Source organism: Plectropomus leopardus, chromosome 12, assembly GCF_008729295.1.
Source record: "Plectropomus leopardus isolate mb chromosome 12, YSFRI_Pleo_2.0, whole genome shotgun sequence".
In the NCBI taxonomy this organism is placed as follows: domain Eukaryota; kingdom Metazoa; phylum Chordata; class Actinopteri; order Perciformes; family Serranidae; genus Plectropomus; species Plectropomus leopardus.
Window position 1 is genome coordinate 4,746,929 of NC_056474.1, and position 15,567 is coordinate 4,762,495.

General features: G+C 36.9%; 1 protein-coding gene across 1 annotated transcript; it reads left to right on the forward strand.

The window, feature by feature from the left end:
- Nucleotides 1-679: 679 nt before the first annotated feature.
- LOC121951750 (vesicle-associated membrane protein-associated protein A-like) lies at nt 680-14,398 on the forward strand. The gene is made up of 4 exons (XM_042498204.1): nt 680-848; nt 9,033-9,185; nt 11,350-11,453; nt 14,254-14,398. Exons 1-4 carry the CDS (start codon nt 791-793, stop codon nt 14,356-14,358), a joined length of 420 nt encoding a protein of 139 aa, XP_042354138.1. The 5' UTR covers nt 680-790; the 3' UTR covers nt 14,359-14,398.
- Nucleotides 14,399-15,567: the final 1,169 nt, after the last annotated feature.

Below are 15,567 nucleotides of genomic sequence, written 5' to 3' on the forward strand. Positions count from 1 at the left end.
TTTGTTTTGAAAAGTCACAAACTGCTTCAAATGGTCAAACTAGCAATTAAACATTTCAGGACCGCAATGAGGCAAAAAAATGATTTTGTTGACTCCACATACAATAGTCAAAACATGTTGACAATGTGATTTTAAGTGTAGAAACTAACTGAAAGTGAAAGGAAAAAAGTATGTTTTCATTTATATGTNATATAGAATATATTTTTCCATAGAATATATAGAATAGATGTTTAAAAAATAATTACAATGAACTTTATTTATACAATGCTTTTCAAAACAAAGTCACAAACTGCTTCAAATGGTCAAACTAGCAATTAAACATTTCAGGACCGCAATGAGGCAAAAAAATGATTTTGTTGACTCCACATACAATAGTCAAAACATGTTGACAATGTGATTTTAAGTGTAGAAACTAACTGAAAGTGAAAGGAAAAAAGTATGTTTTCATTTATATGTGTTTACTTGAATCACAAACACAAACCAAGTGACTTACATTTAACCGGTTAAGGGTCAAATCAGGACTCCTCTAATTTTATAAAGTATTTTGCCTCCAGAGTACTTCGGTTCACGCGCAGTAAAACTAGTTAACTCTGCCCCATAATCACATCAGTCGCTGAGCCACGAGGGCGCGCAACAGGGCTCTGCGCTCGCGCGTTCCCGTATTTGTAGCCACTTGCTCGTGCGCAGCGCTCAGTCAGCAGTTGGCTCAGTGGTGGCAGCAGGGGATCCAGGGTTTCCACTTGTCAGTTTCTCCCCGATACCAAAACCAAGTGCATCCCCCTCAGCCAAAATGTCAAAGTCGGATCAAGTCCTCATCCTCGACCCTCCCTCCGACCTCAGATTTAAAGGTAAGTAAAGCAACAATTCTTGAGACGTCCGGCGAGTAGTGCCGGAGCGTTTTACCTGATTTTACACTCCCTCAAGCGAATTTGGTCGCTAGCATGCTAGCTAAGCGTTCACCGCCATTTTAAGTTAGCCAGGGAAAAGACGGGCCGCTGTAGCCTCGCGCTGTAGTGACGTGGATAGCCGGCGTGGCGTGCCTCTTGACCGCCTGCCGTGCACCACCAGCTCCGTGACAACACGCAGCAAAGAGGCGGAATGATGCGTTTTAACTGCCTGTGTTTGTGAATTAAAGCGCGAATAAAACGCACCGTGTTTGTCTTTAGCAACGTGAGCCGCTAACGTTATGCTAGTGGTGTTAGCAACAGCAAACTGTTGTTACCTTGGGGCTCAGTCTATTTCTTGAAATGCATAACCCGGACGTAACGTTAATTTATAATGAAATTTACTTTATTTATTTTTTATTTTTTAGCAGCAAATGTTCCAAATTGACACACCTGACAGACACTTTGTCATGTTATACCGATATAGCAACTGACAGTTTGAATGACTAACTTGGCTAACTGACGTTAACAATCAGTAGTTTTCAGCAACATTTAGCTCGTTTATACTGACTTCATTAGCTGCTCACTAAAATATGTTAACAATATTATCAAGACCCATTCATAGGAAACCAAAGTAACACCACACACTAGATAACCACTGATTGCTTGGCAGTGATAACATTCAATGATGTGTCAGTTACCCGTTGGCTAACAGCTAAGCTAGCTTGCTAATGCAAAAGTTGATATTTAGCTAGCGACTTTCATAGCTATTCCCCAACAACAACCTGCTCTGTTTGGCATTTTTCGGACCTATCAACCCTTTTAAATTGCTTCAGAAACTCCTAGATGTTTACGTTTGCATTTGTATGATTTCAACTGTTGATCTTGTACATTACAAGTGGTTTTGAGATAACAGCTAACAGTAAAACTGCTTTTTGCTGATGTAAGTATTACAGTTTCAGTATCACTTGACTACCAAGGACGTGGTGTTGTAAAACAATCCTAGCAGTTAAACCATTTTTTTCTATTTTATGCATTTGGATCCCCATCAGCCACTGTCAGGGTAGCAGCTATGCTTCTTAGGATCCACACAAGTAAACATTACATCATAAACAAAAGAAAATAATTATATAATTTAATTTCAAAGGCAAAAACAACAAGAAAACAGGAAAACCACTAAAAGCATCAGTCAACAAAAGAAAAACAAAAGGATAAATAACTAACAATGAAAATAAGGTTGACAGTACTTAAATCAATAATAACCAGAATTGTCACTATATCCACAGTGTTTCCACAGTTATGGAAAGTCATTAAATTTCAGTGTAATTTTCCGGGCAAGGAAAACTTCTGAATTAGTAAAACCTACTTAAAGTTTTTTAAAAAGTCTTGGAATTTTATTAGGGTTTAATGAAAATATTTGTTACAGTAATCTTCTGGGGAAAACCCTCCACATAGTTTAACATAATAGCATATTTATTTTCTGTATTTTAGCAATTGACATATTATATCTTTAATATGTGTCAGCTTAGGGCTGGATATTGTTTCAGCATTTATTATGGATGCTTAAAAAGTCATGGAAAAATTTTGACAATTTGTTCACAAGAATGTGTGGGAACCCTGTATCTAAAAAGTAGGTAAAATACAGCTAAATAATAACAGTCACACTCAAAATAGCACACTGATGGAGAAAATAAAAAGGAGAGTTCATCAGTAGTTGTCACATAGTCAGATATGATTTAACAAAACAGATAATTTATCTAGACCATTATTCACTTCAACCCAGAAATCTTACACATTTCCTGTATTTGTCCTAGCTTCTGTTTTTGCTGCAGGCATTTTTTTGTCAATGAGGTACTGTTTTATTGCTGAATGCACTACTGTCACAGAACCAAGAATCTCTCGGTCCATTGTCTTGCTGATCCTAAGAGGCTGATTGTTAGTTCGGACTAGGTATGAGTGGAGACTGATTGTAGCCTGGACATGACAGGATTGTTGGAAAGGTCACCAGTTCAAATACCAGACCCAGAGGATGGATTTTAGCCAGGGAAAGTCACTGAAATGTTTTGGTGATGATGAGGTGTCGTATGTGAAACTGATTGATTTGGCACACCTTAATACATCATTACACAGTTCAGATCTGACACCTGATGATATAACACGCTGAAAAGAAGCAGTAAAGTCTTATGTTGACCCCAAGCGCATAATCATTCTCTGTACAACATTAAGCTGGTTTTTAAGCCAGGAAAAGTATTTTTTTCTGCTTCTGTTTGGCCTGAGTGTATCATTGGGTGCAGGACTTGTGGTTTTGAATAGAGCCAGTCACTGAGTGTGTTTACATTGACATGAATAACCTGTTTATGAGGCTCATCCCGGTTATGATCATATTCGAGTGTTTACATGAGCACAGAGAAATTGGACTATTCATATTCCCTTGCATACATCCCGGTTTATTTCGGAGTATTCAAGCTAGGATATTCGAGTTTCTCACAAACAGAATATGGTGTTTACATGCTCAAACACGTAAACAGGATACTCAAAAAACTGACCAAAATATTAGCAAGAAAAAAACAAGTAAGTGAGCTGAAAAAAATTTAATAATTCTGTAGCATAATTTTAAATATAACATGTACTGTATAATTCAGTAACATAATTTTAAATATGTAATTCTGATAATTAGAATTCAAGTTTTTCTCTAGCTTTTTAAAAATAGTGCTCAGGGTTCAATGGTTAAAGGACTTGTAAAAGACGTCTTAAGCAGCACAACAAAAGCAATGTTGCTCCAGATTTTAAAGTGTTTATGGTGCTTAAATTGACATCTTTCCTGAGTGAACTAGTGACAGCTGAGGGTAGCTGTCTGGCTGCACTGGTCCACTTAGTCAGTCTGTCTTTGCTACATACAAGTTTGAAAAAGAGGGGTCAAGAGTTAAACCCAAATACATAAATTAATGTTTGGCCCTCACCTGAATCTTAAATTGTTATTGGCAGAAACATAATCTGATCCATCATAATCTGATCATGGACGTCCTCCTTTTTATCTGACTAAATATTCAGATTCAATTAGACTTATTCAGATTCTCAGTCACACGGTCTACATTTTCTATCGCCAACTTTTAACCTCTGTCTAATGAAATGGATGCAAGGCTGAATTGCAAAGTTATCACAAAAATGCTGATAATAAAATAATTTATGAACAATCATCAATGAACCACCTGTTCTTTTCCACTGCACTGTAGACAAAACAATCAAAATAAAGAGTCATGAGGAAGAAAATCCGATCAGCTGGCTCTTGATATGAAATGTAAATCTAAATGCAAAACAGTTGCAAATATATTGGTATATCTGCCAAGTAGGAGTACCAGTGATGCATTTGCAAGTGCAGTTTGAATAGTCCTGATTTTTTAACCTGTGTATGGAGGCTTGATTCTGAATACAGTGTGTTATGCAAAAAGTTTGTGAGTAATTATGAGTATGAACCAGCATGAAATTAAACAGGGTTTCCACACATCCTTAAAGTCTTAAAAGGCATTCAATTCATTAATGTAAAAAAAGTAAAAACCAAAAAAAAAAAATCTGACATTGCATTGTAAATCTCAAAGTAATTGGTCACATCTTTTTTTGTTAAATAATTTAATATATTCCTCTTAAACTTTTCATCATGGGAATCCAAGCACATGCAGAGTAAGAACCACGAAAGAAAACCATCCAGTAATGCCAGATATTTCTCACCTCTATTGGTAAACCAAACAGATACTTTTATTATGATATAATATGTTCATTCTCTTCCACGTGTTTCACTCTAAAAAAGATTGTTTTTCCAACATTTGATGTAGATCATCTTACTTTTTCATGTCATGATTTATGTTACAATAAACATTTGGACAAAATAAAACTGTCCTTCAGTTTTGGTCTTAAAACTTAATTCCTAGTGGCATTACAAAAGTCTCATATCTACCTTGCCTTAAGCTGCAGGAACCCTGTTAAATGTTAGACTGATAAAATCTAATCCAAACTGCCACACTGAAAGAGAAATTATTGCCCAGTTTGGAAAGTTGTCTGTGTTTTTAGGAGGATTACAGAGGAAAAATGAAATCGTTCCTCTTCTGTCTTCGAGAAGCAATATGAGGAGAAGGAAGATGACCACGACTCCTTTACTGTCACACAGGCCGAGCTAAATTGGTCTGCGTGTATCCGAGAGCTGGTCTCTTTTAGAGCCTCTGTTGGGATTCCTCCAGCAAGCTAGAGGGGGCAGCCCTCCTTTCCTTGGCTGGTATTTTTAGACTAGGACTGGCCTGGGGGACCCTAACTCAGCATACATGCAACGAGATGAGCGAGTCGGTGCTAACGCTGCTCAAGCAAAGGTGCCTTCTCAGTGTTGGGCAATGGATGCAGGCTATGTGGGTGTATATCTGATGCGTGCAACTGCTTTCCAGTGTTTTATCTGTATCAGTCCTGGCTTTAGTAATGCTTACAGTACAGCATCATGCAGAAATGTATCTCGGTCAGACTGTTATTCCTTTGTGCAGAGGAAATTACTCAGTTGTTTTCGATCTGCATGTCAATGTTGTGTTTTTTTGACAGGAAGGTGTATGGTAAATTAATTTTACCTCCTTTAGTCATTCTCATTAGGACAGGGTTCCCACTGACATTTAAAACCTGGAAAAGTCATGGAATTTCACAATCACATTTTCCAGGCCTGGAAAAGTCATGGAACTAGGGAAAATCATTGAAAGTTTTGGAAAAATCATGGAAATGTGCTGTGTGTAATAAATTAACATTAATTTAACATCACAGGGAATTTTTTTCTGTTGCTGACAATGTAGCTTTAATATGTGTCAATGTGACAACATGTTGGTTATGCTATATTTTTGTTTATTTGTTTTTAATGAAAGTTTCATCATTTTTTTTCTCCCTCCATGAATGCCCACTAGGCATGTCTAATCATTTTTTGGTTGAAAGGAGGGGCATACAGCTGTAAATGGCTGTATTTAGTGTTTATGTTGCTGCAGATTTTTTTAAATTTTAATTTAATTCATTTTTCAGAAAACATGCCTTCCAAATCTGCATGCTGGTGTTCCTGATGCCTTTTTTCTTTTTAATTTTTTTCTGACAATTTTTATAGAAAATTTTTGGGAGAATTTTTTTTCTTTTTTGGTTCAGTTTTAGTTCAGAAAGGGGGTTTTGGATACATTTTTTCTGTACAAAACTTTGGTGATTTCTTTTTCTTTATTTTTTTTGCCAAATTTTATAGAATATTTAAAGTTTTCTTTGCTAAAATGCCAAAAGTACACTATTGATAATTGACAGACACTAAAAGCAGAAATTACTATCATTAGTTTGACTCTTACAAATAAAATTGACTCGACACGTTTGAAAAACACCTTGTGAGTTGAGCAAGGAAAAAAAAGAAGGAAAAGTTCTGTAATTTTTGTCCATGATAATGTGTGGGAACCCTGTTAGAAGAACAGGCACTGCTCTTGTACCCTCGCATGTACAGGACAACAGAAAGCCTCAGGCATGTGCAAAGTCAGGAGGAAAAGGTTACATGCTGTAATTATCATGCCTGACGTACTTTTGATCCGCAAATTCACATTTACTCACCTTCATTCCTCACTTATTCTCAACATCCTTAAGATAGTTCAACATGTGATTGGACACACTTCTGCTCTGAGTCAACTCTGAGTCAGATAATGGGGCTAAGATGATAACAGTGGGTTTTTCAGGTTTATAGGAATGCCTTTGTGGTGCACCTGCGTTGAAAACAACGCCCCAGTCATCACAGTTACGCTACATGTTAGCTTTAGCTGGGTGGAACCACTCCAATCTGGTCACACATTGCTTCTTATCTCTCTGGCTGAATGTAGGCTTTGTGAGCGCTAGAGCTACAACCAAGCAGCAAAAAAGTGTGGAAAGTCAAAACAGTATATGAATGCTTTATTTGACATTTTTCATGTTTTTTTTTGTATGGAAACAAACTTTTGGCAAATCACCAACAGGTGTCCTCAAAGAAAACTGTCTGTAAAATTCAGACTTTTTAAATAAATAGTCCTGTATGTCTGGGCACAAGAGACACTGGTGATTATATAGTAAAATTTTATTTTGAGGTATCCAACTATTATCTTATGTGAGATATTTACATTACATTTTAAATGTCATGAAACAAAAATGCAATTTGTTTAATGACATTGCTATGTGTTTTGTTTTTGTAAATACTACAAACTTAAGGCAAGTTGTAGGAAGCTCGAGTGTATGTTCGAATTTGTGACATCAAAATAAACACTTCATGAACAACCAGCAAATACTGTGGCAGGTACCTCACCTAATCATTCACCATGGGACTTAATTCATTCCAGACCCCCAGGCTAATTGTGCTCATCAAGTTTTTTTTCCTTTTGGCTTAGCCTCCAGTTGTGTTTTGGACCTGACATGACTATCAAAGATGGTTAAGCTGACCATGCTTAAGGACCTAATTTGAAGCAAGCTCTGTCACAAGATGGAGCGCTAATTTTTGATCTCTTGATGGATGACCTGAGGAGGACAGGAACCTCATTTCCAATGTGAATACATGAAATTAGCTACCAGGGAGAAAAAAGTAATTTATTTAGGAGGTTTGGCACACCACTTCCAGAGGCATATAAAGGGGGTGTGGGTAGTTTTGGTGATCTTCATAAATGTATCATGCTAAGCTTTGCAAGTGTTGGTCTTAATGCCCTTCTGTCAGGATTTTGTAGTATATCAATTATTTTAAGATGCACTTTTAATATTCCCGTCATTAGCAGGCCTGTTGGAATATGCGGCTAGGATAAAGTAATTTCACCACATTCTCGGGGCTCAGATCATACTCTGGGCACAAACGGAGCAGCAGAGTGTCAGGTCTCACACTGCCTGTGAGAGCAGCGCACAAGCATTGTGGAACATGTGTTTTGTTTTTTTCTTCTTTCAGTGCTCATTTAACAACTCCCAGCAGCCACACTGTGTGAGCAGCGCTTGTCAGATGAATCTCAGCTGCACGTCTAGAGAAATTGTGTCTTGCCGATTATTTTTTTCTTCTGCGTTCCACGTACCGTGTGTAGTTATCAGCAGAAATGGACAGTGAAAATGACATTTTTATGATTATATTGATTCCATACCACCTTTTTATTACAGTTTCAATGTCTGTCTGTCACAGAGATGAGGAAATACAAATATGTTTTACTAAATCTTGCATGGTGAGTAGAATTTGTGCTTATAAATGTGGAAATATAGAACTCATTGCAGCCCTGCAGAAGCATCACAGCAACAAAGCTGTGAACACCGTGAGCGTGCAACATGCTGCAGTTTGGCAAGGTTGCCGTCACACCCTGCTTATGCTTGCAGTGTGTTCAAGGTGTCATGCACAGAGAAAGAGAAACTTGATTGTTAATTGCACTGTGTCTCAAAGTTAGCTTTCGCTCGCCTCATCCATTGATCTCTGAGTTAATCACTGCACAACTCAAACTGCTGCTGAGGAAAAAAAGAACTGAAAAGTTCTGGCAGCGATGCATTTACGGATCTGAAAAAAAAAACATTGGTCGTAATCTGTCAGATCCTATTTCTGTGGGAAACACTGATATTACAGTTTTTGTAAACAAGATACAATAAAAGTCTGTCTTACAAATGAATTGGAAGTAGCAAGAAAGTATTCAGTAATACTCCGACCAAGCAAAGCATAGTAATTGGCATACTTTCTTATAGGCTGGAATGTATATTGCAAGTCATAGTTCATTTATCTTGTAGTTCTGCCTGCTTTTCTTCATCTATCCCGTCTTTAGAATACGTACGCCAAAACTATCCTGAGATCCAGCATCAAGCCAACAAAGTCACTATTCAATTAGTCCTCTTAATCATTCAGACCAAATTTGTAACTAATCTTTTAAAGTTCTTTTTGAACCTTGGCACCAAAACACTGCAGACCTTATCAGCTGTTTAGGGATTAGATCTTGAGCTTTAAATGTTGAATTTTCTCAATTTCCACAGTTTTACTGTAAACAATAAACATGCAACATTCAGGTATTGGGATGCTTTTTTGTTGCCTTTGTTTCCATTTCCTGATTTGTTGTGGTGGTGTGTGTAAAGACTGTGCTCAAGGATACAGAAATAATGCATTTTTGTTTGTGCTTCTGTGTCCATCAGGTCCTTTCACAGATGTAGTCACCACCAACCTCAAACTGAAAAACCCCTCTGACAAAAGAGTGTGTTTCAAAGTGAAGACAACCGCACCACGCAGGTACTGTGTACGGCCAAACAGCGGTCTCATCGACGCAGGTGCAACTGTCGTTATCTCTGGTAAGGTTTTATGAGTTTTTCCTCAGTTAACTGTTTTTCCCTTAAGTTCAGTGACTTCCCTTAAGCCTTTACAATGTTGTTAATTGAAAGAGACAGTGGGAAACCTGTGAGGGAAAGAAACTAGGTTGGGGAGATGGAGCACAATTCAGTCACAGGTCAACAAGGTCACATGCTAAATTGCGTTTTTTAAGCCTTAAGCTGTGATTTGTGAAGACAGTTTTCACCTAATCAAGTCCACATGGTTCACATTCCACTTGTTGCACATGCGGTGTAGTGTATGTATTGAATGCAGACAGAAACTGACCTGTATGCCAGTTTTAGAGTACGAGTGTAACCACTAAACCACCAGTGGTCTCTTCAGTGGGCTGTTTGATATCAGAACATCAAATATCACAATACTTTAGGTCAAATACCTCTATCAATATTGCAGAATTGTAAATTTGAAGATTGGTGTTTTCACAAAACATTCAGACCGAGATTAATCATCAGTGATGTTGATATAATGATTAAGTGGATAAAGGCAAATAAAAGAACAGATCTTGTAAGTTCAGAAAATGACATCACTTTACTTCTTTTGCAGCCTTTAAAACCAGGAAAAGACAACACTTCTGATATAATCACATCTGGTCTCATATCACCATATTGATACAATATCAACATAGTGCCCAGCCTTACTCACAAACAACTTTCCTTCTTTTCTACTTAAAACTGCACATTATATTCAGTGTGTTGGTTAAATACTGCAAGTGGGTACTGGCATCCAGTGTTTGTGCATTAGCAAATATTTATCTATGTAACCTAAGGGTAAGGAAACATATGCTGCACAATGCATCTTGCAAAGAGATGAGATCATTTCCAAAATAAGAGACTCTGCAGAGGAAGATGTCTTGAGAGGAAATTTCTGGAAATATTTTTCTGCTTAAAGACAACAAATGAGTGGTTTATGATTGGAGGGTCCCTCGCTACCTTTGAATGCACAGAAGCAATAATAAAAGTCAAAATGAAATTATGTCAGTAATGTAAACTGAAGCCCAGCTAAACACTGCAGTCTGACTAGTTCATTGTGATTATATTTATATCCCGAATAATCATAATCACATTGAAATATGCAGAGTTCTCCAGTTTTTTGTTTTATTTCAACAGGATAATTTATTTATGCAAGTATCCTCAACATGCTGATTCAACAGTAAGGGTCAAATAGAGCCGATAGTAGTAAACACAACCCCAAAATTACAGGTCATAATGGTCTGTGGCTGAAGTATAAGGTCGTATAAGGTGCCATGTGCTACTCAGTTTTTAATAAGGGTGAGGTACAAAAAAATCAATGCAGCATAGTATCGATACACACACACCAATTATCATTTTTTTATTATCTAAATTATTAATATTGGAAATGTAAATTGAGGTTTTAGTAACCTACTAGAATAATAAAATCAATCGTTTTTCATTCCATTAGAATTTTGATGCGGTAAGAAATGACTGAAGTGAGAAACTTTATCTTTAAAACTTTGTTATATATACAGTTGAAAAAGGTAATAAATTGTAGTAGATCTCAGTGTGTATTATCGCAATACTCAGCATATTGCAAAACATTGAAAATCACAATGATATTGTATTGTGACTTGAGTAACATGATTGCATGGTATTGTGGGGCATGTGGTGATTCACACCACTAGTTTTTGTATGTTCATATACAATCGCGCACCGATGGACATGAAACCAAGCTGACAACAAGGAACAGCCACCTATCAGGGTACACAGGACAGATTGTTTAATGCTATTTAAATTTTGGATGGCGAATGACTTAAGTGGACAGTGACGCTGGAGGTTTATATCAGATTTATTTAACTTTTGGAACACAAACGGCGTCCTCTTGATGGCTGATAGAATTAACTAATTAAAGAAAAAGACAACAACATGAGGTCGATCAGAAGTCAGCCTTCAGTGTTTCAGCGTTGGATTATTGAAATGACCATATTACAGAAAGAACATGTTATTTTTGGCTGGTTTAAGTGATCACCTATTTAATTTAGGCAAATTAGATCTTTCACAAGATATTGTGTTGTCACAGGGAATAGATTTCAGGGATTTATTATGCTCAATATTTAGGTACTATTTTTTTCTGTGCTCAAATGTTTTAACATCATTCATATTTCTTTTACAGTCATGCTACAGCCCTTTGACTATGACCCCAATGAGAAAAGTAAACACAAATTCATGGTGCAGACGATTTTTGCCCCGTCAAATGGTACTGACATGGATGCATTGGTAAGTGATTTTTTTTATTTAAGACTCTTAGAAAAGATGTTGTTAAAAATGTGAATCACAAAACATACTTAAGTATGGAAGCATACTGCTGCCATGCCAATATGCGAAACATTTTATGTTATTACAATGTGCTATTTATCTTGTTTTGACTTTAAAGTTTTATTGTTATAACAATCTTGTTATTATGTGAAAAAAATCCTGGTAATATGTGGAAAAACATCTTCAAATGTGAAAAACTTTATTACCCGATAGTGATCAGGTTTTTTTTTTTCTGGCGTGGCAGCAAGTCTCTCCAGTACTGAAGGACCTACTTTTTTATTGTTTGCCATTTTAATGTTAAATCCACAGCTGGAGCTCAAAAATCGTTTGCTTTCCGTACCTGTGCTCCACTGTATCAGACAAACTGAAACTCTTGTGTAAGAAAACAGTTTCCATGTGGTTATCTGTGTGGGTCCCTATAGTATTTGCTATTGATCATTTCACTGGAATTTCACTGGCTTGTGTTCATGTTTGCATCCTGTCAGGTGATGTTTATCACAAACCCGCTGCCAAACATTAAAGCAGGAATAGAAAAGACCAATTAGGACGTTCATGTTATGTTAAGACTGACTTAACAATGAAACCGCGTTCAAAAATGAGGGGGATGCCGTTGTGGCATGCAACCGCTCCGAACTGGTTGCCTGCAGCTCCTAAAAAGTCTTAAAATGTTTTAAATTTGATTTTATGAACATTAGGCCTTAAAAGTCATTAAATAGTCCTTAAATTTAAACTTTTGAGGTTTTAATTGCTACATTTTATCTAATGAATTTATCATTCTTTTGATTTCTTTGTCAAAATGAATCAAACTCTCTTGCGTGAAAGGTTACTTTTCTGATATCACAAACCTTTAAACCTGCCACTTCCACAGTTTACATTGTACTTGCACTAACCTGTTGGCAAAATTAAGATTAACCTAACTCCCTTCTATTTACCTGCAATGCTTGAAGAAGAAAAAGTGATTTGTCCAAATATTTGTCTTAAATCTGGTTTAACATTAACTTGCAAAGGTCTTAAAAGCATTAAATTTAGGTGTCTAATACCCCCAGACACCCTGTATCTAAAGTATCTGCTGCACCCCTGAGATAAATAAAGTGCAGTGTTTGGGTTGCAGCAATGCATGCCTCATGTCATCTGATGAGGAACAACCAATAACAGCTGGTAGATATGTCTTATTTCTTCCGTAAATAAGCCTCTGTGATAAATATAGAGAATAAGCTGATTATTGTAGTCCAGGGCCTCCCAGAGGTTTACATCTGTCCCACAGACAAGATTTTAGGCCTAATACACACTTTAAAACAATACCTGAAGGAAAAAAAACTCAGGATTTCTGCTGTGTAGGCAATGATACGGTGCAGGTTGTGGTCGCTTAGCAACATCAGGCACAAGATGCCTCGCGCCCTTAAAAGCTGGCAAAGAGTAGGCACATGAAGAGTGCCCAGCCTTGCTTTTTCAGGTGGTTAAAGAAGCGGCTTGTGTCCCGGCTCTTTGCCGGCCTGCACAAAAATAAACAACCTAGACCAGTCCCAATTTTAACAGCTGTCCAACAGCTTTATCAACGTTAACTGGATTGATTTCTATGTGATTATTTAGGAGTTGATGGGTCAAATCATTTCCACATGAATTTTGAACTCCCCATGTGTCACTGTTAACTCCTCTTGCTGCCTGGAGAGCTCAAAATATCCTCCATGTTACAGCAAAATGGGCCAGAACACAAATAAGCTCTTGACTATATACTGCAGTCTGTCAAAAATAATATTAACAAAGACAAATGGTTGATTGTTGACATTGAAAATGCTGTTTTTAAATTTTAGATTTCTAAAAGATGTGCTTTTTTAATGAATCTTAATTATGATAAATACAGATTACTTTACAATTATTTTAATTACAATTTCAGTTGGTAATCAAAGAGCCCTGTCAACATTATAAGTCTGTGTTATTATTAACTGTTTATTAGTAGTTGACCACTAATTATACAAAAAATTGTCATTTAAAAAAAAAAAAATCTGATTTGCGTATCAAGGCTGGCATAATAATTGACATTTTGCTGCTCTTAGAGAGGGCCACAATGGCAAAAAAATTACAAATTGAGCTATGATGAATTCTCAGTTGTCCACCAGAGGACAGCAAAGGCTCAGTCAGCCAGTAAAACATTCACATACCCTGAAGTCATGTTCATGAGCTGGCTTGTCTTGAATGAGACGCAAAATCCAGGAAGTGTAGAGGAACAAAGGTCTGACTGGTGCTGATAACTCACCTGGAATCTAATAAGTCTCTATTTCATCGGATAAACTGATTTCGTGGCATTAGTCAACAGTTTTACTAGTGACCAATGTTTTCTTTTACACAACCACAAAGCATTTCTGTGCATTGTGGGTACTTTTAATTACACACCTTTTGTTATTGAGTTTATAAAATCACAACATGAATGTCTCAGGTTCAGGAGCTGACTTGAAGGAAATTTGTCATTGTGAAAAAACAGACCGTAAAACCAGTGGAAAAATGTACACATATGACTGTGTGTAGAGGAAGGGGGGGGGGGGGGGGCTAACTGTTTTTTAAATGAAACTCTGCATGTTTTATGTAATTTCCATAGATTTAAGGCTGCATTGCATGTGGATAGTATGAAGTAAGTTGCCGTGTGTGTGTGTGTGTGTGTGTGTGTGTGTGTGTGTGTGTGTGTGTGTGTGTATATATATGGACAGAATCCAGCTGCTAGCAGTTTGAGTTGATGAATAACATGCCCATTTTTCATCTCCACCAGTGGAAAGATGCAAAACCCGATGATCTCATGGATTCCAAGCTGAGATGTGTCTTCGAGCTGCCTTCTGAAAACGATAAAGTGGTAAGAGGTGCTGCTGCACATTAAAAACTTATTTCCACATCATTTAAATCATAACCCCAAGTGCCATTTTGCTGCTTAAGGACTTCTGTCAAAAGCATAACTTTGAAAATTTCCAGAATGCCATAGCTTTCCATAGAGGGAAAACTTTGGATAAAATCCATTGCTATAATGTCAAATAACTAAAAAAATGCTGTTTTAATGGAAACACTGGCCAAGGCACCCGTGCCAGGTGCAAAAAATATATATAAAAAAGAAAAACCTGAGCCGTTAGTTTTCCTCTCCCCTCTAATGTGCGTTTCTCTTGCTCAGTCTTTACACTTAGCCAATTATCAGCTGTTTCCAGGCCAGACCTCACCTAAATTACTTTATTGTGTCATGCTGTGTCATATACGACAGTTTTTTAAATGGTGAAAATATTATTTTCAGATCAGGAGGGTTGTGATCTTGATGCTCTGGTATTAGTTCAACAAATCATCTGAACTCCAGTTTTCTGTGCGAGGTGGGGTTGCAGAATATGAAAATGACAGTTATCGCACCATGCACTTTTGCGTATCTACATTATGGGTAAAAAAACAATCAGGCGGAAAACCAGACAACTGTCAGGGTGTCTGTAGGTCCTTAAAAAGTCTTAAGATGTCTTCATTTCAGTTTTATAATTATTAGGTCTGTAAAACTCATTAAATAGTCTTACATTTGAATTTTTGAGGTATTTTTTGCCACAAACATTTTATTTTATTTCAATTAATCCCTCTTTTTGGTTTCTTCTAATGCCAAAAAGAGTCGAGCTCTTCTGCGTGAAAGTCCATCTTGCTGATGTTACAAATCTTTAAACGTACCACTGCACCTAATACTGTCTTTTACTTAATACTTGCGCTTACCGGTTGGCAAAATGTAGGTTAATCTAACCGACTCTAATCACCATATTTCTACCTCTGCACTGGACTAAATATATGTACTGCTTATGAGTCATGTAGTAGTCTGTGTTTTGGTAGCAACATGGATTGTAGTTTAGTTGGTAATTGTAAAAAAGAAAAATGGAGCAACCACCAAAAATATTATATAATATTTTTGGTGGTTGCTCCATTTTTCTTTTTTACAATTACCAACTAAACTACAATCCATGTTGCTACCAAAACACAGACTACTACATGACTCATAAGCAGTACATATATTTAGTCCAGTGCAGAGGTAGAAATATGGTGATTAGAGTCGGTTAGATTAACCTACATTTTG